Consider the following 25,958-nt stretch of genomic DNA (forward strand, 5'->3'; position numbering starts at 1 on the left):
TCCTTTATTTTCAAATTGATCCAAATCAGCATCTTGTACATTGGAATATCATATAGCCGCCACACAAACAGAGAAAGGGAAGAGGAACAAGGAAGTGGTTGTGTAGTGTGATCTCGTCGGTTATTAAGGAACTAAATGTTAAAAAAAAAACATACATAAAGACTTGAGAGGGTATATAGATAGATCCAAAATTCCCTCTGATTTCGGTTTTTGAGTTGATAAAAAAGACAAGAATGACCGTACGTAGAACTAAAAATAACAAAAAATGGGGGGAGGGGAAAGAGAATTTTGCTCAAGATTAGATGCTGCTGGAGTCACGGCCAAAGACAAAGCGTCTAGTCCAGTCAGAGATAACGAGCATCCTCGTGCGCCAGCTCACCAGTTTGCTGGCGTAGACAGAGTACCAGAGCCACTGGCTGCTGTGTCCTATGGAGACCCAATCCCCTGGCAGTTCAGCTGCTGTCTGTTCCCCTCCCAGCGGAGCAAACGATCCAAAATGTTTGTACCTGAATGGTTGGAACCTGTGTCGACCCTCTCCTCTGAACCTCAACGGCCCCTCTGGCTTCTTCTCACACTTCTCCATTCGGTTAAAGCACTTTGCGAGGTACTTCCCTTGTTGTGATGCTACCTGCATGCAGTTATATATATCTCATTAATCAACATCTCTCTCTTGGATTGAATTCATTCCATGTTGTGGAATTATTTGCTTACCTGTGCAGTTGCTGGAAGGTTCTTCATCTGCGAATCCACTTCAGAGAGGGCTTGCTTAAACTTTTCGATATTTACTTGTGTGTCCTCACCATTTGCACTCTTGAGCAAGTGTGCAATGTTCTTCAGTTTATTCTTCTTCAAGTAAAGCTCCACCTGAGGGTACCTCTGGCAAATGTCTTTCACCACACCATTGAAATCTTTCTTGTTCAATGTTCCTGTATTTCCCTTGTCTGCTTTGCTGAAAATCGCAGCTATATCTTCCTGTTTGTTCAACAACATTAGGACAACACACAGTCAGTCTTCATCTCACAAGGTTTTGTCACAAGGGAAACGTGTATATAATAATATATATACATATGGGTGTGTTGAGATGGTACCATGACTCTGCGTTGGTTGATCGTTGCAGTATCACCTAAAGCATACACACTGTCGCAACCCTCCACTCTAAGCCATTCATCAGTTGCCAACACACGCCTCTGCCCCTGACCAATCTGCTGCATAAAGTCTCTGATGACAGGACGTGAACCAATTCCTGTTGACCACACAACCATACCATAAGGTTCAGAGACAACTTTGCCAGTTTCTCTTTCCTTTGTGGATATCTCATCCGCAGTCACTCCCACAACCATTGACCCTGTCTTCAAATCAATACCGTCTCTTTGGAACTTTTCCTCGGCAAAAGCAGTGATCCTCTTGTCAAACCTGTATAGGAAAATAGAGCCAAAACATTCTTACAAAGAAAAAGCAGCAGTTTATAGAAGCTTGAGTGGAAACTTACATGTTGAGAATGTGGTCGCCTGCTTCAAGAAGAGTGATTCTTGTGAACTCTTGGACCTTTGGGTATATCTTAGCCACATCATCGACTAAGAAATCATGAAGCTCAGCTGAGAACTCGACCCCAGTTGGTCCACCACCAACCACAACAAAATGCAGAATCTTTTTCCTCTCTTCTTCAGTTAGATTCGGAAGAGAGGCTCTCTCGAAACAGTCGATGACTGAATGACGGATGTTAAGAGCATCCTCCGCTTCTTTGAGGAAAAAGGCATGTTCCTCAACTCCAGGGGTGTTGAATGTGTTAGGCTTAGCTCCAACAGCTATGACTAAAATGTCATAATCCATGTCAAACTCAGCCGTGCCCTTAAGACTTGACCCATCCTTGGACCGGCAGTGGATTTTCTTGTTCGATGCATCAATCTTGACACACTCTGCTTCTGTGTACTCAAATCCTTTCTGAAATGTTTAGGAACAGAATATTATGAAAATCTCAAAAACTTGAATAATAATAATAATAATTAATAAGATGAGAGGCTGCAAGGGTTAGATGGTGACCTTGCGCATAAGACCACGAATGGGTTCAACAATGCTACGAGCTTCAACAGTGCCATTGGTAACACTTGGCAAGAGAGGAGTGAAGAGGAAAAAGTTACGAGGAGAGACAATTTGAACATCATAGTTAGGGTTGTTCAAGTAACTCAAGAAGCTGTAGCCGCTCCATCCACTCCCGAGAACGACCACCTTCTTCTTCCTTATTGGTTGGCCATTTTCATCAAGAGTTGCGTCTGCGTGTAATAAACGTCTCAATGGACTCGAGTCCGAATACACCAGTACACCACCACCGCTGCACAAAAAAATACATAAAGATCAGAAAGAGGATACAGACATAAACTTAAATAATGATTAGAGGTTCTAAGACTTGTTTAAAACCGAATCTAATGAAGTACGTTACCAAAACACATGGATTTGAACTGAAAAGAAAAAAAAAGTATGAAGCTGGTATTCATTGTCATGCATCACAATAAAAAAAAAACGAAAAATCGGATTCATTCATGCATATAAGAGAGAGGTCAAAAATATCACAAGACTAATAATATGAAGGGAGGATGAGAAAATTAAGAAAATATATAGCTGAAAGAAGAATTAAAAAGAAGATGTGTAGAATGGTGAACCAGATCTAAAGCAAAAATAAGGAGAGACCTGAAGGTGCTGACAACAAGAAGCTTGGAAGCAGAAGGGTAAGCCTTGAACAAGCTAAAAGCTCTCTTGTAAAAGCTATGGAAACTCATGTTAGATGATTCGGCAAATAGTTTTTCAACCTCTCTCGCTCAGATCCAAAACAAAGCTGAGAGAGTTTTGTAAGAGAGGCTGCGAAGAATGTGAATATGCAATATGGAAACTATCAAGCTACTTTAGGGTATGTGAGAGGCCGCCGGTGCACACAAAACAAATTAAAAAGAAAAAGAAAAAGAAAAGACAGCGAGGTATTAGGAAAATTTGGAGTAACGCCCAAGTAAATTTTGGAATATATCATTTATTAATACTCTTATTATTGGAAAACAAAAAAAAAAAAAAGTAAATAAAGAGCAGATTTTTTTAGGGTTTGACTTTTCTCGAAAACTCGAGACATCAAACGACATTATGTTCCGTGTTCTCTGGACATATATATTCACAAAGAAATAGACAACACCAAATATTTGGGTAGAGTTGCTTGTTATTTTTTAATTGCAAGTTATTTGTCAAAAAAAGGTTAGAATATTAAAAGTTTAAAATCTTTACACCATGTTTTGTTTGTAAACAATTTTCCACCCAATTGACTCGTTTGAGTTGATTTTTTGTTGACAAAAAAAAAAAAAGTTTAAAATCTCATAATTTCTCTTTAATGCTGTATTCAGTTTGTTGTGATGGTACCCAATTTTTTTCAACGGATGATACGATACCCAAATTTTATTTGCGAAGTTGAAGAAAACTTGATAATCAATGCATAAACGAAGAAGAAAAGTTCATGACTTTTTTATTATTTTCTCCTTACCTTGGCAATTATATTATTGTTCCTTTAATCTTTTTCATAGATATTGAATTAGGTTAATGAGTATCATCATTCTCTAAAGTCTAGACATTTGAACCTCTTAGGTCAGCACAATGTCTTGACTAGACAGTTGTAGTTGCTTTTGCTTTTAGTAAACTTCACGGTAGCTTCCTTTTTTTTTTGGGTTTAAATTCTTCTTAATGGGCTCAGAAGTCTTAATGGGCTCAGGTGTCATGGTTTCCACATTTGCTTAAATGGATTTTGACTTCGCCTTCGGCCCATTATCATTCTCCTTTGTCTTGTTGTTGTTGGAAGCTGACGCAGATGAAGCTTCTAGGTTAACTTGTTTCATTCTCTCTTATTCTTCCTCCCTTCCTATCGCTGAGTGATAGATTTCAGGTTGTGATCTCAAATATATCGCCGAGTCAGATAAGAAATGGCAGATGATTAGAATATATTTTTGTCCAATTTACTATCAATATTAGATTTAAAATAGTAATTTGAACCGTATAAACACCATACATTAATATCGTTTAAGAACTTAACATTTTATATCATTTTTTAAAAAGAATTGCGCTATAGCGCCGGTAATACTTAGTCTTAAATTAAATGTACCAACTATGTGCAAAAAATATATTCACCAGCGGTTGGATAATATAAATACTAAGATCCAGGCCTCTGTGATGTTGCGAGAAAGTATTTCAAGTAAAATTAAATTAAATATCCAAACTTATAAAACTATATAAATATTAAACATATGTAACTGTGAGTTAAAAAAACACAATCATCAAAATAAAAATTTATAATAAAAAATATTATGGCAAAAATATTTAACTCTTAGTTAAAAAATGAAAAGTCATAATGAATCGAGGCAACCTTGTAAATTTATTTGTATATACTTTATTATAAGTATAAGATATTTTATAAACAATTATAGTAAAATGTAACAAATATCATAACATTTATTGATATATATATTACTAATAAAAATATTATGACGAAGTGATTTTAAATCCTAAATGAGAATATCAAACAAAATATTATAATAAGTAAATGCAAGTTTTTGATACAAAAATTTTAAAATAACAAAAACTATCATCTTGAGTGAAAACTTATCAACCAATAATTATAATAAAAATATACAACTTCTAAAAATAAAAGATTAATTAAACATAACTATTAGAACCAAAGTTGTGTGAATAAGATAAGGTGAAAAAGCACAACTCTACTGAACGAACGGAACTCATTCTCACCTATACTCTTCTACTAAATTTTTGTGTGTGATTAACGTACGTTTGGTCTTAAACAAGTAGAGGCACACAAACTCACTCACATTGCATTTATTAATGGTTATTGAATCATAGAGATACAACAAATCAGATTCTTTGGTTCTCAAGAATCATAAGTAGGAGAATCATCAATGGGATGCCAGAATCTATTATAAAACCACATTCTGTCACCCTCCACGGCGTAACCATCTTGGTTCCTATGCCATCCATAGCGTGCATGTGTCCTGTTCTTTATCGAGAATATCGCGTGCCCGAAGCTCGCTTCTCTGAAGGCAGAGTACTTAGGCTGAGGCTCAGTCATTCTACAAAAAAACACCATTCAATCTCATCTTTAGTCTCTACTAGAAACTTGTGTTCACTGGGCAGATATGTTTGATAGTTTAGCTTACTTAGTGGCCAATCCTTCGATATTTCCTCCATCACCAATGGTGATATAAACCGGAGCTGATTGATCTTTGACTGGAGTGCAAATGCCGTTAACTACATTATAAGCTATGTTTGATACACGTTCCTGGTTTCACAATAGCTCACATTTCTCAGCATCTATAGTTTAAAAGAAACATGATGAGCCAAAAGTTATTGATCTTACTGATCTTTCGTAGGCGTGGACATGACCTGCAAAAACAACATCTACTTTGTACTTGATAAACCATGCCTCATACATCACCCTCATGGTTTCGCCTTCCATGTAATGATAATCGTAGCTGTTGTACCATGGTGAATGCATAAGAACGATCAACCACGGAGTTTCGGACCTGTTAACCTTTGGGAACTCTTCTTCGAGCCATTGGTATTGCGGCGTGTATTTTCCTGTCGTCCAAGAAAGATAAGAATATTTCAGATTCTCTTACTCTTGGTTTAATGATATCACACGAAAAGGCTCAAATATGTTTAAGATGCCTTGCCATATGCTGAATATGAAGCTAGCACGATTATGTAAGCCGGTCCTCTCTTAATCGAGTACCAGAATGGTTCTGTGCTGCCTGATGATCTGTAAGGAGTACGGTACCTATGCTTGAATGGCTTAAACGGTCTGTTTTCCCCCTACACATTGCATAACAACAATCCATCTCAATCTCAGTCTAGTCCATGTAATGCCTAGTCTAACTAAATGATCTTATAGCATTTTTTTAAGCCTAAAGGCAAAAAGAAAGAAGAAGCCTTACAATTTCGGGGGCAAAATCAAGTTCATGGTTTCCAGTGGTCCAAATCCAAGGTTGATATGCTGTGCTTCTTTCAGCAAATCTTCCCCAACTGTCCCATCTCCTGTTGTCATGATATGGATAATTATCAGCGTATGAGATATCCCCGACAAACAAAACCGCTTGCCCTGTAGTTGGGTTATTCTCATAATGTGTTAAGGTTATGTTTGAGTCAAAACTTTGCCCAAGATCCCCTGCAAAAACAACAATTTGCATGACAAGATCAAGTCCAGGCCAGAGGACAATAAATAGCCTTTTTGTTAAAACCATGATGACAGACAGTACCAATAAGACCAAATGTGTAGGGAACATCAGGACCAATCTCAGGAGGAGTGAAGAACCAGAACATACGCTCTGTTTCTCCCACACCTACTACGTAATAGTACTTGGAGTCATACTGCAAAACAGAGGACCACAACATCAGATAACAACAACAAACAATAGCATATGTTATGACAATGATGATGATGGTGATGATGATGATGAACCTCTAAGTTTCTGATGGGGCAATGATGGATATAACCGGAAGTATAATTGTAATACTTGTAAGTATTGGTTTTGCCATAGGCTTTGTGCTTTTTGGAGCTATTCTCTTTCCAGTAAACGACTTTGTTAGATCCTTTAGCTTCTTGTGTCACCCAAGACACTATCACTGCCTTCCCTTCTACATCTCCTTGTGTTATATGCACCTTTTTGCCCCCAAATAAAAAAAAAAAACACCCATTAAGATCACAAATAAGAAACAAAACAAAAAAATGTACATATCTTTTATAAAACTTCCAATAAGCAATGATACAAATCCGAATTGTTCCAAATAAGAGCTTTTTGCCAATAGAACAAAAGAAAAAGTGAAACCTAATATTAAACTAAAAAAACACCACCAACCACCACTTCTAGAGGTGGTAACTAACAAAAAAAGCTTCAAAAATTTAATAATTATAAACAGAACCCACAACAAAACTGAGTTAAAAAGATTGATGATATTAGAGAAACCTAATATTATATTGAAAAGGTAACTAAAACCCACCAAAAAGCTTCAAACTTTAAATCATTATAAGCAGAACCCACAACAAATAAAAATGACTACTGATTTTAGAAATATATATATATGATAAGAAAGAAAATGGTGAAACCTGTTGAGGAGCATTGTATCCACATGGAACACGAAAAACATCGCTATCAAGAGGCATATCAATGGTTTTCTCCAATTTTCTGACAAAACTACTGGTGATGCCTCCATTACAAAGCAACACTAAGCTGTTGAAGACAAAACACAGAACAAGAACATAGGAAAAGAAATCTAATTTTCCGACACGATCCATGTTTTTCTCAGATTTTTCTTTTTTATTTTTTCCCATAAAGAAGGGGAAAATGAAACCTTATAAAAGGAAGAGACGGGAAATGTATGAAGGGGGATTGAGAAGGAACGGAATATTCGTTAGTGGAGGCGTGTCGCCAACACTGTTTCGTTGGGAAAAAAGGTATTATTCTATGAACATATCCTTAACTTTGTATTGTTTGACCCAAAAAAAAACAAAAAAAAAATGTATCTTTAGACGAACGAAACGATTCAAAACGAACGATCGGTTGGAAGATTTTATATTTAATGATATAAATCGTCTGGTGCGTGACACACGAATCTATGCTTCCTCTTTTGTTGTCTTGTGTTTTATTTTCTTTAATTCTGTATTTTGTATTTTTAGTCAACTTTCTTTTCTTTTTTTTGACGTCAACTTCTTGATTTTGGCATTTTGTTTCAAGAATGTAAAAATATCATGCCGTTTAGAAGGACAAAAAGAAGTAGTGTGGCGTAAAAGTCTGACTAAAATCACTGGGTGCACATTCAGTTTTGAACCCACGCTCTCTCTTATTAAGTCTACGCAAGTGTTATTTTCATTTTCTGCTTTTGTGGAGGGACAAGAAAATTTAATTCGAGTACTATCCCACCAAGTTCCATTGAATCTAGTCTCTTACTACAATTTTATTTTGTGTAAATTTGTTGAAATGTACACCTATATTGGAATGTATAACTATAAGTGAATGACCAATAAGATCTAATTTTTTTTTGTACTATTTGTCAATCGTATATTACTATATTATATGGGTATTGGATGTATTATTGTTTTTTCATTAGGTCTAAATTAGAAATAAGAGTTATTTTTTTTCTTTTGATAAATAAATATGAGTATTTTTCTTAGTACATCCATATCAATTTTTTTTCTAAGCATTAAAACTAAAATAAACCAGTCGCAATCTATCTTTAAACTAATAATAATTAATGATATGCTTAAAGAAAAAAAAGATATGCTTCAATAGGCTTAGGTCGTCAACCAAGGCATATGCTTATTGCTGGACAAATGATAAAGGATCTATTCCATTCCCACAACGATTGTGCAGTATGATTGATTCAGAAAATTTTGCAAAAAAGAAAAGAAAAATAATAGTACGCGTAATTAACGAAATAGACATCCATATAAATGTCACATATGTGGATGGTAATGATCGCATTAGGCACCATTTTCGCATTAGACACCATTTTCGAAAATCCTTTTTATGTAATACTCTATAACGTTTGAATAGCTCCAAATCAAAAGTTTGTTTCACAAGTGTTTATGGTAGCAAACAGTGGGGGTAATTCTATCATTTTACAAATTTATCTTTATTATTAACAGTTGTTTTTCTATCAATAGTATCATATCAAATAAACCAACAATATGTGTAATTATTAACATATATTATTCATGAATAACATTTTCAAACCTCTTAAAAGTTTCTTTTTATTAGTTAGTTATACTATTTGTTTTTGTCAACTAGAAACTTCAAAAGAAATTGTAGTATTCGTGATCCGATCCGTTTTGTTAGATAAACAATTTCTTTTAATTTTTAATCTATATACATGTGCTTTGGGGTTGATCATCTATCAGTATCAGTGACAAACCGAATCATTTGCCTAGGCAGTATCAAAATATACAACCTATATAGTTGACTTAATAAGAAGACTAGGTTTAGTGAGAGAGATGAAAGCACTAAGAGAGGTAAGGAGCAACGAGTTCCACGTCCTCAACGAATAAGAGACGAAAAAAGTTGAGACCAATCGAATCGTTCACCTTTATTTTTCTTTCTTATTCACCTTTTTTTGACGAATGATCACTTCTCATTTAGACCATACCATATCTATCTAAATCCAATAATGTTCGATACGTGGACCCAGTTTCAATCTTTTAACTAACTTTCTTCTTTTGTACAATCCAACTTTTCATGCCAAAAAGTTTGTAATTGCAATGCCCAAACTTTGAAAATGATTATAAATCGCTTTTCCAAAAAAAACAAAAAAAAAAGTATGATATCATACGAAAATATAGCTAACTCGATCAATTCAGTTTAGGGGGATACAAGACTAGTTAAGTTAGAAGCAATGTATTTCTTCTATCGTTAATAAACCTAGCATTGTCTATGCTCATGTTCAAGAGAATCACATACACCAAGGCTATGATTTTTCTTGTGTTTTTTTTCACGAGAAATTCCTGGAAATATCATATTTTCAAGTTTTGTTTCATAAATTATCACGGTTAGTTTTATGTTGTACCAACATTTTTGGTTTTTCGAAAATACCACAAACATAAATTGATTTTCAAGGGTTATGAATTATTAGCTTTTGAGTTTAGGTTAGTAGAATTTAGTGTTTGGGATTTAGAGTTTAGCTTATAATGTTTAAATTAGGTTTAGTTTTAGTTTAGTGGTGTAAAAAATATTTAAGTGATATTTTTAAAAATAAAATTAATAAAGGTAACTGAAGTGGTATTTATGAGAATTGTCATTTTTCATGTGTCAAATATTTTGCAATATTTACTTTCAATAATAGAAAAAATTAATATTTTAGCCTTTCACAATATTACTTTTTAACTAATGACCAAAAATGAGGGAAAATAAAAAAATAGCAAATGGGAGCAAACACAATGGTTTGGGGTTACTTTTTGGATGAGTATGAACAATAATACTCTTTGTTTAACTCCTATGGAGAGCAATTCCAATAGCATGTTATTTTTCATATGTACTTATAATTTACTAGTTAGAAGTTAAGAGTTTCTGATAATTAATAAGTAATTAAAGATAAAATATATATAAAGAAACATTCAAAATGTATTAGATAGATTATCTTTTAAAAGTTAAATCTCATTACAAATTCACAAATAGTTAAAAGATGGGCAGAGATGGGTATCCTATTAATAATGCCTACTTAAATTTCCAAAGTTTTCTTCATGAATCTGTGATTATACTCTCTTGATCCTATCACCTTCAGCTACCAGAAATCCTTCACTGGCTAGCGTTGCGACTGCCTTCCTTACCTGTTTTAATGCGTCACAAGAACAAATACTTTGTTAGTTCCTCTGTCCTTTAATGAAAAGATCAAAACTTTTGATATGCAGCAAAAATATTTTCTTAATGATGACGACTCACATCATGAAGATGGATTTCGGTGCTTATGTTGCCTCTATGCTTCTTCAGTTCTTCCAGTAACTGCACAATATTTCACCATTGGTACTTAGAATTGTTTCACTAAAAGTAGAATGATTTATTTGCTTTGGGGGATATAGCAAATAAGGAAAATAAAGGATCAAAGCATGAATACCTCGGATAAGCGCATTGATGATCCTCCTATTTGCATCTTCTCAAGAGCTATGTCTCGAATTGACGACACAAAGATATCACGTCTCATTCTCTCACTTGCTGACACTCCAGTATTTATCAAGTCCATGTCAATGGTCCCTTCACCAAAATAATTACAGGTGTTTTATTGTTAGAGTTGGTATTGAATGCTAATATTTTATCCTCATGACCATATAATGGGTTTGAAAGTTACTGTGAAGAAATTACCTGTGGCGTGATCGGTTGCTGATTGCTGCATTGCAACTCTGAGAAGTCGAAATGCCTCGTCCACGTCATGTTTTTCTACCTTTATACATCGCAAGAACCGTTTCAGTTGGTTTATAACGATTAAAGGAAATTGCATCAAAGACTTAATACGAGTGTTTAACTAACCCATTCGGAGAAGCGCATCCGAGCCAAGGCCTCACTAAGTCTGATCAAACTTTCAATCTGCCTAGGAGTTGCTGTTATGACCTGTGCCAAAATTCAGAGATTTTTAAGGCGTTAGACTAATCATAGCATTTTTATGAGCTTTGGCTACAACATAGAAAACATATTGAAGTTTCTGAGGGCACACCTTTTTGCTACTACCGGCAAACTTCCCTGCTTTTCTCAGCTCAACATATCCTCGGGTCAACTCCTCTGCAGCTTCATCTGATAGTTTGGGATGAATGTTCTTGCGGGCATAGCTAACGTACGTTGTCAGAGTAGTAATATCTATAGCTTCCTCCTGAGCACTCTGCAGATTGACACAAAATGATACCAATGAAGTAAGATAAAAGCAAAACACAAATATCTGACAACATATCATAAGATATAATATAAGAAGACCTCGGCATTCTCAAAATGTAGGGCCACAATATGCTTCGCAAGCCTTCGGTCAGTCTGCTCATCGGGCTTGTCAAGAATCAAGTAGATCAAATCGAATCTAAGAAGCAAAATAAGATAAAATTAGTAAAACCAACGGTGATGAAGATGAGGGAATAATTTGACTTCAGAAAAATAATGTCACTTTGTTTGAAGTATTGCAGCATACCTAGAAAGCAAGGTTGGAGGAAGGTGAATATTCTCAATAACAGAAAGCCGGGGATTATAGCGTGAGCCACTAGGATTTGCACAAGCCAACACAGAGGTTCTGGCATTTAGAGATGCAATAATACCAGCCTTTGCTATTGAAACAGTCTGCTGTTCCATCACCTGACAGAGAAACGATGTTTATCAGTAATGCAATCTATATGTACTAGATACCACATTAACAAGGGGCACCTAGACACTGTAAGCTACGACTTTGAGCAAGGATAAGAAAGATAAAGCAACAAACCTCATGAAGCATGCTCCTCGCACTGTCAGACATTTTGTCAAATTCATCAATGCAACAGATACCTCGGTCACTAAGAACAAGAGCTCCACTCTCCAAAACCTAAACAATGTAGCATTCACGTTAAAAGTTCATGTTTAAGAAGACACTGAAGATGCAACGAAAAAGCCAGCTGAGTACAAAAAGATTGAAGACAAGATTAACATACAGTTTCTCCTGTCTCAGGATCTTTAGCTACATAAGCTGTCAAACCAACAGCTGAGCTACCTCGCCCACTTGTATAAATTCCACGGGGTGAAAGCTTATGAATGTACTGGAGCAGCTGGGACTTGCTTGTACCAGGGTCACCAACAAGCAAGATGTTAATGTCACCACGAAAATTAGCACCAGATGCCAAGTTCAAAGCATTCCCTCCAAAAAGCTTCACGATTAGAATTTGTCTCATTAAAAGGAACCAATGTTGTTTGGACTTTGCTAAACCATAATCAAATATCAAAAGCGTTACATTACCTGGCACAGAAGACCCTTTTTAACATCATCCAACTCCCAGATGTTTGGTGCTAGTGATCTACTAAGTCTCTCATATATATCTGGTTGTTTAGAGAGTTCCTGAAACTTCCTCAGCTGAAAATTAACATGAAACTTGGTTGGAATGGAAGGGCGAAGGAATAAGTTACAGAAAAAAACATCTATCTAGTTGAAAAGATGACGAACCTTCTCCTCATCTAACTCGACATCTTCATCGACTCTACGCAGACTATTGTCAACATCCATAGGATCCTCAGCAGACATTCTTAACTTACTTGCTTTCTTTATGTGAAGGCAATCGATGTAGGTCTGTACTCAACGTTCATAAGAAAGCATAATGATAATGTCAGAACGTAATAAGAATAAACAGGAATTAATATCAGAAGAAAAATAAGATGACATGCCTTAAACACAGATTTCACAGTCCTGTGAGCAGGCCCCACTCGGACAGTCATTGCTCTGTAAATTCCAGTGACCTGTCCAGATAACAAGCTTTGTTTGTCAACCAGAATCATAGTAACACATATACTACCCTCATAAAATTACTGCACTTACCTCAATTCTATCACCAGGCTTTCCATTATCAACTAGCTTATCATGCAGTAACAGGCTAACTGTGTGAGGTGTTCCTCCTTCTGGAATCTCATCAGGCGTTTCCTGAAGCCTCACAATCTGCTTATCGGCAAACCTGATTCACAAATGATGAAGGTAAGTAACAGGATTATAAAAAGAATCAGACAAAATGACAAATTATATGGCTAGAACTTACCTGCATCTGTTGTGCACTAGTGTCATGGAGTTCTTGGCCATGCACTCTTGTTTCAAGCAAGTTGGAGGCTCGCTTATTTTGCCTAACAATCAAACAAACATTAGGAGACACTATGCAGATACATACAGAAAACGATAAGTCCAAGTGATTTAAATTACCTCTATCAACGATGATGGGGTCAGAGAAGTATCCACAAACAAGGCACCTAAACACAGCTTCCCTGATTTCAGGAATGATAGAGCTACTCCGAATAATCATACCTTTCAAAGAGATCATCTTCTCGATATCTAACAAACCAAAACCACACATCCAAACATAAGCTAAGCTAGCCACTACAGGAAACCAAGAAACAAAAAAATTGAACTATACTAACCAGATGGATTGAGATTTCTCATGGAAGTAGATGACCTGAGGTTAAAAATCCTCACTTGAACATGTTTCTCGAACAAAGGATTAATCGTGGAAACAATATCCATCAGCACAATATCGAAAATGGCGAGAACTTCCAAAGGATACCTAACCATCTTGTTGTACAAATCAGGATCATAATCAAACACATCAAAGGCATCAACATCAATCCACTCTCCTTCAATTTCAATCACTTTGCGTATGGAAGCCATATACTTCCCTTCTCTAAACAAATCATCACTGTTCTCTCTAGCTTCTCTAAAATGCTTAACGAACAATTCAATCGCAGATTTAACATCCTGCACACTGATGTTAGTACCCCAAACGAAAGTCGGAGTAGCATCGTCGGCGCCGTCGTCTTCACCGTCATCTGAAGAAGGCATAGGTTCGTCAGCATACGATGGTGTCCCTGGGTCTCCACCGCCGCCACCGCCACCTCCGCTGCCGCGAACTTTTCTTCCTTTAGATCTGGCGGCGGAAGGACGAGATGTCGGAGGAGTGGAATTGGATGAGGGGACACGTGGTGGAGGAGTAGCGAACTGCGTGGGTGTAGAGGACCTTCCTCGGTGGAGACGGCGGAGAGCGGCGGGGGAAGAGTAAGTGTTTCCGATAGGGCTTGAAGCATTTTCTCCGGGAGAAGAAGGACCTGAAGTAGTGAGATTCGTCAAAATCATAAAACAATTTCAGAATTAAAGAGAGATAGAGAGAGAGAGAGAGGAATAGAGCTAGTACCGTCGTTGGGGTTGCCGGGAGAAGAGTCGGAAGCCATGGCTGATCGGGAAATTGAGAGAGACGGAGTGAGAGGTTTCTTTCGGCGCTTCTTAGTGAGTAGAGATGAATTAGGCGGGACACTTCACTCGATTTTGGCGCCATTATTACATGGGCTTTTAATGGGCCTCTAATTTATTGTGTCTAGAAGGCCTATTGATCCCCGAATCTTTTAACCGGGAATTATTTTTTTTCTGAGACAAAGTAGTGTTGTTAGTTGAGTAAGAGATTCCCAAATCTTCATGGACTAAAAAGAGTGTTTAGTGAGAGATTCAATCCACAAATGAACTAAAGAGTGTTGGTTGAAGAAACTGTTCATGGACTAAAGAGTGTTAGTTGATGTTAACTGTTCTTCATTGATTCTTCTACAAAAGAAAGAGGTGATACAATTCATGTAGCACAACCTAAAGATCGATTTTTACAAGATTGCAGAAACTGAACTATCCAAGAACAAATCAATGAGTAAAGATCCAACGCTACCAATTACACAAAAAAAAACATGAGAAATCTAAACCGTTTCATTGATGAAATTTTTTCAAGAAATCGAACCGATCAGTCAGCATCTGAAATTGATGCCAAACCCATGCTTGCCACGAACACACCCAGGTTTCAACTGTGAATACGACGAACATCTCTTCCCCAATTTCCGCATCCTCTGTCTTTTAAGCTTCTTGCTCACGCTCCTTGGAACAAGCTCATCATCAAGATCATCATAGTCATCTTCATCATCAAGATCATTATAGTCATCTTCATCATCAGTATCACCATCGTGATTGATACAATCTCCGATAGAGTAACGCGAACCTTCACCAAAAGACACCATCCGCTGGCGACAAAACGAATCATCAAGAATGCGAACAACAACACCATCATCGTCTTCTTCAGTTACGTGACCATCGACGGGAACTAAAGCATCCGCCACGACATCATCAGTGTCAGTCTCCGACGTGAGCGTGCGAGGAGGCGGAATCACAGAGCGCAAAACGTCCGAGGAGATGATGTCATCGGAGAAACTCTCGACGGCGGAGGGATTGAGGAACTTCGGGAGATCGAGGACGAGATCTTCTTTTTCCTGATTCGCCATTTTCAGCCTCTTTGTGAATTGATATTCGCCGGAGAAAGTTTGTTACAGACTCTGTTTGTTTCAATTTCAACTTATTTTTTTTTTATTTATTTTTTTTTTTGACTCTTGAGGAAGAAGAGGAAGATATATATAGCCGTTCCGAATCCTCTTACTATACATGCGTGCTGTTTGTAACATAATAAGAAACGTCATGAAGTTCTCTTGTATAAACTCATAACGATATGTAGTTTAATGAAAGTCTCTCTTGCGGTCTTGCCGTCTGTATCCTCTTACTGACCATGCGAGCTGTTTATAACCAAAGAAAACGTCATACAGTTCTCTTGTAGAAACTCTTAACGAGATGTAGTTTTTAAAAAATCTCTCTTGCGGTCTTGCCGTCTGTATCCTCCTCCTACTGACCGACCATATGTTTGTTTGCATAACACTCTCTTGAAACTCATAATTACGCTTTGACAAGAGGAAGCATTAGACAATTTTCATTACGAAATTTACAATGTTGCTAATCATTTGTTTGCGTTGTGCCTGAGGACTCTTGCAAGTGTTGTTCTTTGGCTCAGAAATCTTCAACCAGTTTTACTTTCTTTTTACCCTCTAAATCTTTGATTGTTTATACAATTTGGAGAATTGAATTTATGGGTTTACCCATGGAAACTAACAAAAACACTTCCGACAACTACTTTTCACACTTTCTGTAGCATTGTGTTACACTAACATAAGCATATATCATATTAGACAGACGTTAGAAAACTAAATGATGCAAATGGAAGAAATCAATAATCCTTGGATTGACATAATTCTCGGTGCAAATTTCATAGCCTGTCCTAGTAAGGATGATGGCAAACTCGATCACAGAAACAATAACATTCTCTGATCGCCAGAAACAATAATAAGGCATATTGGTGGGTTTCAAGTAAAAAAAATGACAAGTTCCCAATGTGTTGACTGTAAGCACAGGGCACTGTTGACTGTTGAGTATTGGGATCGTCCTAAATCATGATACGAAGAACGGCAAGTCCCACTGCTGATATCGACACAAGTGTACCTATGCAATATTTGATGACCTCGTACTTTGAAGCTTCTAACTGAGCTCTCAACGCATGAATCTCCTGCAAAAGCAAAACATGTTATGTCTTCTCATCTTCGTAAGTTTCAGCGTATAGTGAAAAGTTCATGAGTAAAGGAAACTATTGCTATATACCCTGTCAAGCTTGTTTGTGAGGTTTGTTGTTTCGGTATTCTGATTAGCTAGCTCGTCACGTATTCGACTGCCAGTAACAAAACAGCCAAAACCAGATTACCAAATACTCTAGAGTCGAGCCTTAAAAATCACATCATATGCCTCCATTTGCAGATAGCTACGTTTGGTAAATGTTCATAGAAAGAGAGTACAATGCAAAATTTAGAGCTTTCTTACCCTCTTTCAAGATTCAAATCCAAGCGTTGTCCAGCTGTGACCTTATCAATTTCGTACCTGTTTCAAGTGAGAGGTCTTTACGTCTTGGTTTCAGATTGGTTAAAAGCATATTACAAGGGGAACTATGGTCACAAACCTTAGCTCACTTCGCATCTTCTCTATATCGCCTCTCAATTTTTCTGTCTCACGTTGCAATACGGAGCTCACTTCGCATCTTCTCTATATCGCCTCTCAATTTTTCTGTCTCACGTTGCAATACGGTAAAATGATGCTCCTTTACAAAGAATGGAGAAGAGTTGGAATCATAAATCCTTTTTACTTTGTGGTACAGGGAAGCACAGACAATGCTATTGTGCATAAAATGTTTACAGTAGATGTTGGTGCTACATAGTTTAACACAACATGACATGAAAAAGTACAGTATAATGGGATGCAATCAAACACATTTTTACTGAGTATTCTCGCTACACATGCCTAAGACTCCAACTCATAAACGGCTGCAACAAAAAGAGTTCGAAAGAAACACTACACAGACCTTCTTCCTACATAAAACTAAATTACTCAGAGAAAAAAACACAGCTTTTCTATGTGTTATCGTCCTGAACTCCTCCACAATATAACCCAAGAAGAACCTTAAATTTTCTACTTTCTAAGTAACAAAACCTCTCAAACTAATCCATATCCATAACGGGCATAAAGAGAGCATAACAAAGATGCAGAAGATGAATAACTTTAAATGCAAATACCACACTCCAGGATATGTATGTACTAATGAGCAGCCCAGGGTAAAAATCCTAAACAACAATGTAACTAAGACCATTGTATATGAGATTAGTAAACGCAGCACAACTCAAGAAGGTTTTTTTTTTTTTACAGAACATAAACTTTTGCACATAAACCCACAAAACAGCGACGAGGTTTTCAAGGTTCTGAACCACTAGTAATCAAAAACAAACACACTAATGGATGTAAGATCAAACTATTACAGCTGTCGACGTTACCTGAGAACTTTTTACTTCAGATTTAAATTTTGACAGATTTGAATCTTGAATCATTTCAATCTGCAAACACGCAAGTCACAAGTAAGAAAAAGTGAGTTTTACATTAACTCATACAGTAGGCTACCACAAATTAAAAGAACAGTAATTGAAACTATATCACCTTCTGCATTTCTGCTTTTGACACGAAGGACTCAGAGACATTTTCCAAACTATCATTCAAAACCTCAGTGATAGCAGAAGTTATCGCCTCAGCTTGCTTTGATGGAACACCTTGAGCTTCAAGACTCCTCACCTTTCACCACCAAGAAAAATGAAAACATCAAAATAGACCCAAGGAAACTAACTATAATTATTCAATTCATTGCTCTCTCCTGGAGCAACTTAACACACTAGAGATTCCAAAACGCTTATTACTAGTACAAATTCATGTAAAGTTCTAGATCTAGGCTACATAGAGAGAATGAAAACAGATGAAAAATCACCAGAGCCAATGTATCAACGAGAAAGGCACGTCTCCCGTTAGCTTTCGTGAGTTCGGAAAATGAACGGTACGGGAACGGACGACGATCAATCAATCCGAGGGAGGAGCCGAGACCTCGAGGTTTAGCGAGAGAAATCGCGGATTGAGCTCCCAATAGAGCCAAACGCTTGGACAATGTCATCGATCAGAAAAATTGAATAACCGGAGAACTCAGAAAACAACGGGCTCAAATACACCTAATCGCGTTACAGATTTGGGACGGAGGAGACGGTGGTTTGGTAATCGGAGAATCGAGAGAGATAGGATTTGAGGACGACTAAAGGGTTCTTCTTCTACTTCTCTGGGTTTGATAGATTGATTTCTTTCTCTTCTCAATGGTTTTGGTATTTAATGACATATTTACCCTTGATCAGTTTCTTTAGAGTCTTTAGACATACCAAATCACAAGTTCACAAACCCACCCCATTTACGTGCGGGCAAAGTTCTTTTTTTTTTTTTCCCTTCTAATTGGTAATAGCGATATTGTAACACGTCATCATATCATGTCACGTAAGCAAGCCTTGACAAGCTTGACATGCCACGTCAGTAGTCTGAATATGACACGTCAGTAGTCTGAATATGACACGTCAGCAATTGAACTCTGTTTCCGACCCAATGACATTTTTCCCTAATACTACTACTGAATAGCGAGCGATACTTCTTCACAAGCTCATGATTTTGTTGTTTCTCCATCTTTTTCTGCTTTTAAAACCATCTACCAAATCTTTTGTAATTACTTTTCTTTTTGTTGATTAATAAATTTACCATTTCAAGGAAACAAAAAAAAAGTAAACAAATTGAAGAGACAATTCTAAAGGAATAATTACAAGAGATTGAATAAATATGCAAGTCAAACGTCCTCATTGTTCATATGGTGACTGTCACTCAAGCTCTCGTTATGCATGAGATCTAAACGATCCACCGTGAAACATTTGGTTATCGCATGACCAATTACTACGTACGTACCATCCATTCCCTCTCTTACTTTGTTGAGTAAGTGAGTAACCAATGCCATAAACGAATCGAATTAATTGTTTATTTTTTATGGCATCGATTACTCAACGAATATATAAAGTATATATACCAGTGTTCAAAGCGCTACGTGTTAACTAGACGGTGATACAACGCCTAACGCCTAATCGGAATTTAGACGGTTTTAGGCGGTTTAGACGTTTACACTATAAACTATTATATACATGATATTATATATGTATATATATATATATATAATTATACAAAATATGTATAAGAATAATAAAAATATTAAATCAAAAACAAAAATTAAATAAAAAATTATTTCAATTCATTTTAAATAATATTTTAAACATTTATAATTATGTTTATAGAAATAAACCTTATAAATTTTATATTTATGCAATTAAAATTTAAAAAATACACTAAAATGATGATACTACAATTTTATGCGGTCAAAACGGTTTTCTAGGCGGTGCTATACGGAGTAGAAGCGGGCGCCAAGAATTATACTGATGATGCTTCAAATGTTCTTTAACCTGGTTTAAGCTTAAGAAAAAGCTGAAACAAAAACCAAATGTATTGACATATAAGCACTATTTTAAGCAAAAACCAAATGTAATAATCACATATAAGCACTATTTTAAGCAAAAACCAAACTATTGACAAATATATATATGATTTGTATCTTTAGTGAACTCGGAAATTTGGCAGTACAAGACTGGATGACGATAAGAGGAGCTAAGACCTCGAGGTCTAGCGACCGAAAGCGCGGACTGAGCAAAGCCAGACGCCTAGACATGCTCATCGGAGATCTCAATAACAACAACCTAGAAAACCCTTTTAAAAAAAAAAAACACCCAGAATAAAAAAAGCAAGCGAATGAGAGAGAGAGAGAGTCGAGAGGGATGGGACAAGTGGATTTAATTTTGGGAATTTTATTAATTTTACCACATTTGCTTTAAAACTTTCCATTTCTACCACAAAATAAAACATCTTTTTCGATCTACCACATGGGGGTAGATAAATTGACTAAACTGCCCTGCATATAATGTGTGAATAAACAAAATGAATTAATATTAATATAAGAATTTTTTTTCTTCAAGATATTTGGGAGTTCACCTAAAGTTGTCAGACCAATTAAAGAATTTTTTCCTTCCCATTGATATTTTTCTCCCTTTTATCTCGAAAATAGAGAGAAACCATCTCTCTCTTCCCTTGTAACCATCGATCTTTCACCTTCTGCAATCTCTATCTCTCTCTTGCTAACATCACTTTATCCTCAATATCTCTCACTTTCATTATCGCTCCTCTTTCCGTCCCACTGCCGACGACAACATATAATGGACAACCGTTCTAATAGCAAAATTCTTAACCAAGTTCAGTTGTCCACCACGTCTGTCTAATCCCCTTTACCCCCTCCGTAGATGACCAACACAGTGGTCTAGTTCCAGAGACCCTCCCCGAGCTTGTGTATGTTTTTTGTCTTAACTTTTCTAAGATTTAAGGTTTATGTTATTGATGGACCATTGGATAGTCGATGGACCATTTGGTTGTGATGGACCATCTATTAGAAGTAGACATGTTAATGACATATGTTTAATTTTGTCTACTACATTCTGTGTATTCAGAGATCCAAAACCTAACAGGTAGCCACAAGTCAGAGAGTAGAAGAAGACAAGATTGAAGTCTCTCCAACTGGGTATGTGTTCATAGACCAATGAGTTCTGATTATATGTTTCATCTTCAAATAAGTCATGAATCTTGTGATCGATGGACCATTTGGTAGTGATGGACAACAGTTAGAAGTAGACATGTTTATCTGATGGACTTTTTAGGCTGATGGACCAGTCGCTAACCGATAGACCATTATAAGCTATGGAATATTTATTTGCCATGGACTATCTGTTAGCGATAGACCATTTTGTTAGAAATAGACATCTTGCTATAAGAATGACCAATATAAATAAGTGCTCTTCAGTTTTGTCTATTCAATTTTGTCTATTATCATAGTTTTGAAGCCCCAAGGAAGCCACAAGTCAGAGACTAGAGAAAGAAGAAATTGAAGACTCTCCAACCGAGTATATGCTCATGGACCAGATGTGTTATGATTATTTGTTTCTTCTTCCAGTTAATCATTCATCTTGGTAACGATAGACCATTGTTTACTGTTCACAACCCAAAAAAAAAACTTGACGACTGAGTTATAGTATTTACGGGAAAACGAAAGGTCTCGTCGATTCATATGACGGCTGAGTTATCACAAGAAATAATCTAAAAGCAAACAATTGATTTATATTATTTGACGGCTGACTTATAGTATTTATGAGAAAACGAAAGGTCTCGTCGATTCATATGACGGCTGAGTTATAATGCTTTGTGGCTGAGTCGTCACAATAAATAATCTGAAAGCGGAAAACAAAAGGTCTCGTCGATTAATATGACGGCTGAGTTATAATGCTTGACGCCTGAGTTATTACACAAAATAAAACAAATGTATTACAACAATACCACATCGGACAAGTTTTCGCATTGTGCCCAACTTGTTTACATCGAGAACAAGCTTTTAGCTCATGGCTTAACTTGTTCAATCCATAGTCATCAAGAACAAGCTTGACAAGCTTGTCGTGTGTTGTTTCTGCATCTATCTGCACAACTCTACACCCAATTACCGGAAACAACAATTACCGGAACTGAATCCATGAAAGAAAATGAAGAAGAATGAGAAAAATTAATAAGAATGAGTGTAATTAAGAAGTGAAGAACAAGGAGAAAAAGAAGGGGATAACAAGGTGAAAAACACTTCCTAACCAGTTAAAGAACAATAGTCGAAGGAACGACGTTTCGTATTTTCAGAGAAGATGATGACATGGAATGCTGACATGGATGATGCGTCCGAAGTGGCAAGTCAGCCAACAAACGAACATGTAAATCAGCCTAATTAAATCAGCCATCAAACAAAATTATAACTCAGCCGCAATATAAATAATATTACAGTAATTAAAAAGCAAAAAGATGGCTGCAAAATTCAGGCGCTTAATGTCATAACTCAACTGAAAATTTGTAACTCAAGCGTATTGTTAAATAAGTCAGCCGTAAATGAATTATATTCTAGTAACTAATTTTTCTCTACTAAGTCAGCCGTAAAATGGCCGAGTTTTACGATAAGTCAGCTCATGGCGGCTGAGTTATAAAACTTAATCATAACTCAGCCATAACCACATCTCATAAGTCAGCCGTTGTTCATAACTCAGCCAGATTCAAAATGATAATTCAACCGTGTCGTAGTGTTAACTCAGCCAAAATTTTTACAACTCAACCATCAGATTATAACTCAGCCGTAAGGGAGGCTGAGTTATGGTATAACTCAACTAGATTTCATTAAGTCAGCCGTAACACTTGGCTGAGTTATGCTCTAAGTCAGCCGTTCACTCTTACTCAAATTTTTTTTTCCATAAATTAGCCGCAACATACCATACCTCAGCCGTCATTACCTCAGTAACGCGTTACTGATGAGTTATTTAATACACGTTAGCGATTTTTGACGTAGCGTCTGACGTGGCAATGGTATCTTTGTAATTAAGTTTTTTCCTGTAACATAAAACACGAGCACGCTGGGTATTTTGAAAATACCTGAAATATCCTAGTAATAAAAAAAAAATTTGTATGGTTCTAGTAATACTTCATCCATTTCATAATATATGATGTTTTAGAGATTTTTGCTTGTTTCATAACATAAGACTAGATTAGGACCTACGGTACACTGCGAAGCAAGTTATTTGTAATTAAACATTTAAATTATAAGTTGTTTTTGTTTGTTAAATATGTTATAGTTGTATAATAATTGTTAATTTTATAGTTTAAACCATATAATACCGCAATATAATTTATTTTTTACATAATACTAGATTCAGACCCGCACTTACGTACGGGATTGTTTCTATATATATTTTTTTTTAATTTTCTTTTTGAAACTATTTTTATTTGTTGGTGTAAATTTAATTGTTTTTAATCTTTTAGAGGGAATTGAAGGAAAATTTGATAGTAATTTGGTTGAAGACTATAAATCCTTTACCTTGCTTGGAGGATCGCTTTCTTTCTTCGGAACCATGGTTGCAGTCTTATCGCACTTCAGACAGGTGAAGTAATACCAGCCGAAATCTATATCTATGTTAAAGATAGTTCCCTCGATCAGAAACATCCCCTCCTATTCTTAAAATTAATAATAAGTTATATAATCTATTATGATATTAACATATTTATAGGGCAAATAGTTTACCTCAGTAGAAACCAATAGCTCTGAAATGGTTTTCCTCTCAAGTCGATCAAAATAGTCGACTTTCTTATCAGCAGCTTTCGCTTCAACAGCCCTTGGTTGTATGACGGAGATTGATATTCCGTCATTTGACAACCTAAAGTAATGGTATGGTTCAATATGTTTAGACATTTTTACGTAATGTTTTTCTACAATAGGCACTAATGTAAAAAACTAATTTACATAACTTACCTCGTGACAAAATCGAGGACACCAGGATAGTCGGAATTAACCATTAACAAAGACATATCATAGGCAATTGCTATGGTTCTTTCACCTGCAGAATTAATAGTCAATTAATTAATTTCTATTTTAATCTATACTATTAATGTGGAAAGATATAACTCTCAAATTTTATTACCATTGAACATATTGATCTTCGCCAGTCGTAGCAAGCACGTAACCATATTGTTGGCTGCGTTCTCACAAGCAGCCCACATGACTATCAGCATATCTCCCCCATAAGGTACAGGACAAACGGTTATCACTGAGGAATGAAAACATAAGCTTCTAATATACTTTTTGTGTTACCAAAAACACTTATATATTATGATTGAAATTTTGATTTACCTTGTGTCCTGGAGATCAACATTCAATCTCTTATAAATCTTTCCATTGCTTTCACTTGTTTTGATTGTACCAATGTTCACAACTTGACCAAGAACATGGGGATAAAAAGCTTAAAGCATATAGTGGAATACTTAGATAACATTATGAATAAATTGATTTTAAGCTAACATACCAATTAAGATGTTCTCACTGATACCATCATCAGCTGTAATGGTTTCAAAGCTCTGCAGATCCAAATACCAATCATTTGAGAGTGAAGGAGATCGAGTAATGATTGTTGTGTTAGTGAGGGACATCTTGAAAACATGGTTTGTTGCCCTAAACTTTCCCATCGATTTATTCAACTGGAAATTCTCCATAAATCTCCACTCCCCATCCACAATCATTTTGTGGAACTTGTTAACTTGATATTTTTTTATAGTCGCATGGATGAGAGTTCCCTACAATCACATAGTAACTTGGTTAATCAGACTAATCATCAATGTGTGAAACAATTATAAATATATAGATAAAGGATTAATATATATGAATATAAGCTTACCTGCTAAGATCATTTCTAAGGTTTCTCCGGTGAAATTAGTACACTGCCTCCACGAATGAATAATCCGCACTTGAATCTTCCAAGTCGTCTTGAAAGGCTTAATGTTGGTGAGGCTCCTGATTCCATTATTTGCAGCCATTTTTGTTTAAGGCCCGAATGTATATGGAGTATATTGTTGTATGCTATACTGATAATCGCATAGCCATCTATTTATAGTTCGAGACCCATTTATTTAGAATAGACCTAGAGTAATACATTATCAAACAGAAATATGGTAATAGATGGCGAATTGTTAGTTAAACACAGTTATTCTCGGCACTGATTGTAGATTAAACGCATATGTTTAGGTGTTCTAGCAATTGTCATACCATTATTATTGTTAAAATCCTTAGAATAAGGAAATAATCACAATTAACTTTCCAATTACTCATTTTAAGATACTTGGAATTTTTTAAATTTTGTATAACTGCTGTAATTTTCTGTAAATGCTTGAGTGCTTAATGTCCCCGTTTAATTACGTACTTGCATTTCAATCGTAGATTATGGAATTCTTTCATGATTAATTTATTTTTTTGTATCAATTACATATCATGATACGATTTCCTATATATGTTTTAATTTGCGTGAGCATGATTATGGGGACATTGATCGGTATAATTAATTTTTGTTAATTGTAGTATGTTTGTTTTTGGAAAATTACATATTTGGTCCAACTTACGGGCAATTAAATTACATGTTTGGTAACTGGGAAAGCTTTCCTCAATCCATACAGACAAAACATGATCCGAACATATAAAAACCGGGTTGCATTAAGATCCACATTGTTTGGCAATAAAATTACTTGCCTATCCTTTTCTTTTTATATGGTTTGTTATATTATGAAGGGTATTTCATGTCCTACTTTTTCCCTTCTTTTTCTACTTAACAAATAGTGCTTCCCTTTTAATAGTATAGATTGATTTAATCAACTTAATTAGATAAGTCTATTTCTCTAATATAGATAGTGTTAACAAAATAATGAAATGATGTTTTAGCCGTGTAACACCAAACTAATGATATTTTAAAAATTATATAAATATCGACTAAACCCGTCCCGCC

The 25,958-nt window shown here is 35.9% G+C and overlaps 6 protein-coding genes and 1 long non-coding RNA gene across 10 annotated transcripts; 1 reads left to right on the forward strand and 6 right to left on the reverse strand.

Moving 5' to 3' along the window:
- Positions 1 to 103: 103 nt before the first annotated feature.
- LOC104747436 (external alternative NAD(P)H-ubiquinone oxidoreductase B4, mitochondrial) lies at positions 104 to 3,133 on the reverse strand. Its single transcript, XM_087489631.1, has 6 exons — positions 2,686 to 3,133; positions 2,041 to 2,329; positions 1,490 to 1,941; positions 1,089 to 1,413; positions 712 to 972; positions 104 to 628 (listed from the first exon to the last, which is right to left on the reverse strand). Exons 1-6 carry the CDS (start codon positions 2,772 to 2,774, stop codon positions 299 to 301), a joined length of 1,746 nt encoding a protein of 581 aa, XP_087345757.1. The 5' UTR covers positions 2,775 to 3,133; the 3' UTR covers positions 104 to 298.
- A 1,695-nt stretch (positions 3,134 to 4,828) lies between these two features.
- LOC104747438 (purple acid phosphatase 10) lies at positions 4,829 to 7,850 on the reverse strand. The gene is made up of 8 exons (XM_010469071.3): positions 7,139 to 7,850; positions 6,494 to 6,694; positions 6,291 to 6,402; positions 5,970 to 6,199; positions 5,709 to 5,847; positions 5,393 to 5,613; positions 5,193 to 5,314; positions 4,829 to 5,105 (listed from the first exon to the last, which is right to left on the reverse strand). The coding sequence occupies exons 1-8, from the start codon at positions 7,361 to 7,363 to the stop codon at positions 4,907 to 4,909; spliced, it is 1,449 nt and encodes a 482-aa protein (XP_010467373.1). The 5' UTR covers positions 7,364 to 7,850; the 3' UTR covers positions 4,829 to 4,906.
- Positions 7,851 to 10,125: 2,275 nt separating this feature from the next.
- On the reverse strand, positions 10,126 to 14,548 carry LOC104748747 (DNA replication licensing factor MCM4). Of its 2 annotated transcripts, none has more exons than XM_087489629.1 (18): positions 14,408 to 14,548; positions 13,641 to 14,321; positions 13,426 to 13,554; positions 13,268 to 13,349; positions 13,054 to 13,186; positions 12,903 to 12,974; positions 12,685 to 12,807; positions 12,481 to 12,594; positions 12,179 to 12,391; positions 11,974 to 12,072; positions 11,689 to 11,849; positions 11,484 to 11,580; positions 11,230 to 11,391; positions 11,046 to 11,126; positions 10,881 to 10,959; positions 10,636 to 10,772; positions 10,464 to 10,523; positions 10,126 to 10,351 (listed from the first exon to the last, which is right to left on the reverse strand). In XM_087489629.1, exons 1-18 carry the CDS (start codon positions 14,442 to 14,444, stop codon positions 10,277 to 10,279), a joined length of 2,535 nt encoding a protein of 844 aa, XP_087345755.1. In that variant the 5' UTR covers positions 14,445 to 14,548; the 3' UTR covers positions 10,126 to 10,276. The 2 variants fall into 2 exon arrangements, with proteins under 2 accessions (XP_087345755.1, XP_087345756.1); XM_087489630.1 differs by having other exon boundaries at positions 10,881 to 10,955; positions 11,042 to 11,126; positions 14,408 to 14,505.
- Positions 14,549 to 14,817: 269 nt separating this feature from the next.
- On the reverse strand, positions 14,818 to 15,661 carry LOC109129158 (uncharacterized). Its single transcript, XM_019236812.2, has one exon. The coding sequence runs from the start codon at positions 15,525 to 15,527 to the stop codon at positions 15,000 to 15,002; it is 528 nt and encodes a 175-aa protein (XP_019092357.1). The 5' UTR covers positions 15,528 to 15,661; the 3' UTR covers positions 14,818 to 14,999.
- Positions 15,662 to 16,279: 618 nt separating this feature from the next.
- On the reverse strand, positions 16,280 to 18,858 carry LOC104747439 (protein FMP32, mitochondrial-like). Of its 3 annotated transcripts, XM_010469072.2 has the most exons (7): positions 18,425 to 18,858; positions 18,103 to 18,234; positions 17,943 to 18,002; positions 17,130 to 17,215; positions 16,942 to 16,998; positions 16,726 to 16,792; positions 16,280 to 16,633 (listed from the first exon to the last, which is right to left on the reverse strand). In XM_010469072.2, exons 1-7 carry the CDS (start codon positions 18,602 to 18,604, stop codon positions 16,514 to 16,516), a joined length of 702 nt encoding a protein of 233 aa, XP_010467374.1. In that variant the 5' UTR covers positions 18,605 to 18,858; the 3' UTR covers positions 16,280 to 16,513. The 3 variants fall into 3 exon arrangements, 2 of the variants coding, with proteins under 2 accessions (XP_010467374.1, XP_087342954.1); XR_015581453.1 differs by lacking the exon at positions 16,280 to 16,633 and having other exon boundaries at positions 17,078 to 17,215; XM_087486828.1 differs by lacking the exons at positions 16,280 to 16,633; positions 16,726 to 16,792; positions 16,942 to 16,998 and having other exon boundaries at positions 17,097 to 17,181.
- A 1,854-nt stretch (positions 18,859 to 20,712) lies between these two features.
- On the forward strand, positions 20,713 to 21,625 carry LOC147927159 (uncharacterized). Its single transcript, XR_015581531.1, has 3 exons — positions 20,713 to 20,907; positions 21,066 to 21,136; positions 21,448 to 21,625. It is a non-coding gene; the product is annotated as an uncharacterized LOC147927159 (long non-coding RNA).
- Positions 21,626 to 23,494: 1,869 nt separating this feature from the next.
- On the reverse strand, positions 23,495 to 24,999 carry LOC147927160 (uncharacterized). The gene is made up of 6 exons (XM_087487331.1): positions 24,861 to 24,999; positions 24,492 to 24,722; positions 24,111 to 24,236; positions 23,942 to 24,026; positions 23,714 to 23,846; positions 23,495 to 23,641 (listed from the first exon to the last, which is right to left on the reverse strand). The coding sequence occupies exons 1-6, from the start codon at positions 24,997 to 24,999 to the stop codon at positions 23,495 to 23,497; spliced, it is 861 nt and encodes a 286-aa protein (XP_087343457.1).
- Between the last annotated feature and the right edge of the window lie 959 nt (positions 25,000 to 25,958).

This window comes from Camelina sativa, chromosome 15 (assembly GCF_030686135.1).
Source record: "Camelina sativa cultivar CO46 ecotype springtype chromosome 15, ASM3068613v1".
Classification (NCBI taxonomy): Eukaryota; Viridiplantae; Streptophyta; class Magnoliopsida; order Brassicales; family Brassicaceae; genus Camelina; species Camelina sativa.

Excerpts from the sequence above, each read along its gene's own strand:
- LOC104747436 (XM_087489631.1), bottom strand. The coding sequence starts at position 2,774 with ATGAGTTTCCATAGCTTTTACAAGAGAGCTTTTAGCTTGTTCAAGGCT. Across the intron at positions 2,330-2,685 it reads CTTGTTGTCAGCACCTTCAG|CGGTGGTGGTGTACTGGTGT; the intron begins GTCTCTCCTTAT and ends TTTTTTGTGCAG. Across the intron at positions 1,414-1,489 it reads GGCGACCACATTCTCAACAT|GTTTGACAAGAGGATCACTG; the intron begins GTAAGTTTCCAC and ends TTTCCTATACAG.
- LOC104747439 (XM_010469072.2), bottom strand. The coding sequence starts at position 18,604 with ATGACATTGTCCAAGCGTTTGGCTCTATTGGGAGCTCAATCCGCGATT. Across the intron at positions 18,003-18,102 it reads CAAAAGCAGAAATGCAGAAG|ATTGAAATGATTCAAGATTC; the intron begins GTGATATAGTTT and ends GCGTGTTTGCAG. Across the intron at positions 16,793-16,941 it reads GATTTGAATCTTGAAAGAGG|TCGAATACGTGACGAGCTAG; the intron begins GTAAGAAAGCTC and ends TGTTACTGGCAG.
- LOC104747438 (XM_010469071.3), bottom strand. The coding sequence starts at position 7,363 with ATGGGAAAAAATAAAAAAGAAAAATCTGAGAAAAACATGGATCGTGTC. Across the intron at positions 5,614-5,708 it reads AGCTTCATATTCAGCATATG|GAAAATACACGCCGCAATAC; the intron begins GCAAGGCATCTT and ends CTTGGACGACAG. Across the intron at positions 5,315-5,392 it reads TCCACGCCTACGAAAGATCA|GAACGTGTATCAAACATAGC; the intron begins GTAAGATCAATA and ends TTGTGAAACCAG.
- LOC109129158 (XM_019236812.2), bottom strand. The coding sequence starts at position 15,527 with ATGGCGAATCAGGAAAAAGAAGATCTCGTCCTCGATCTCCCGAAGTTC.
- LOC104748747 (XM_087489629.1), bottom strand. The coding sequence starts at position 14,444 with ATGGCTTCCGACTCTTCTCCCGGCAACCCCAACGACG. Across the intron at positions 13,350-13,425 it reads CCCCATCATCGTTGATAGAG|GCAAAATAAGCGAGCCTCCA; the intron begins GTAATTTAAATC and ends TTTGATTGTTAG. Across the intron at positions 12,392-12,480 it reads AAAAGGGTCTTCTGTGCCAG|CTTTTTGGAGGGAATGCTTT; the intron begins GTAATGTAACGC and ends CTAATCGTGAAG.
- LOC147927160 (XM_087487331.1), bottom strand. The coding sequence starts at position 24,999 with ATGGCTGCAAATAATGGAATCAGGAGCCTCACCAACATTAAGCCTTTC. Across the intron at positions 24,237-24,491 it reads CAGTGAGAACATCTTAATTG|TGATAACCGTTTGTCCTGTA; the intron begins GTATGTTAGCTT and ends TTCATTCCTCAG. Across the intron at positions 24,027-24,110 it reads GAAGATCAATATGTTCAATG|GTGAAAGAACCATAGCAATT; the intron begins GTAATAAAATTT and ends TTAATTCTGCAG.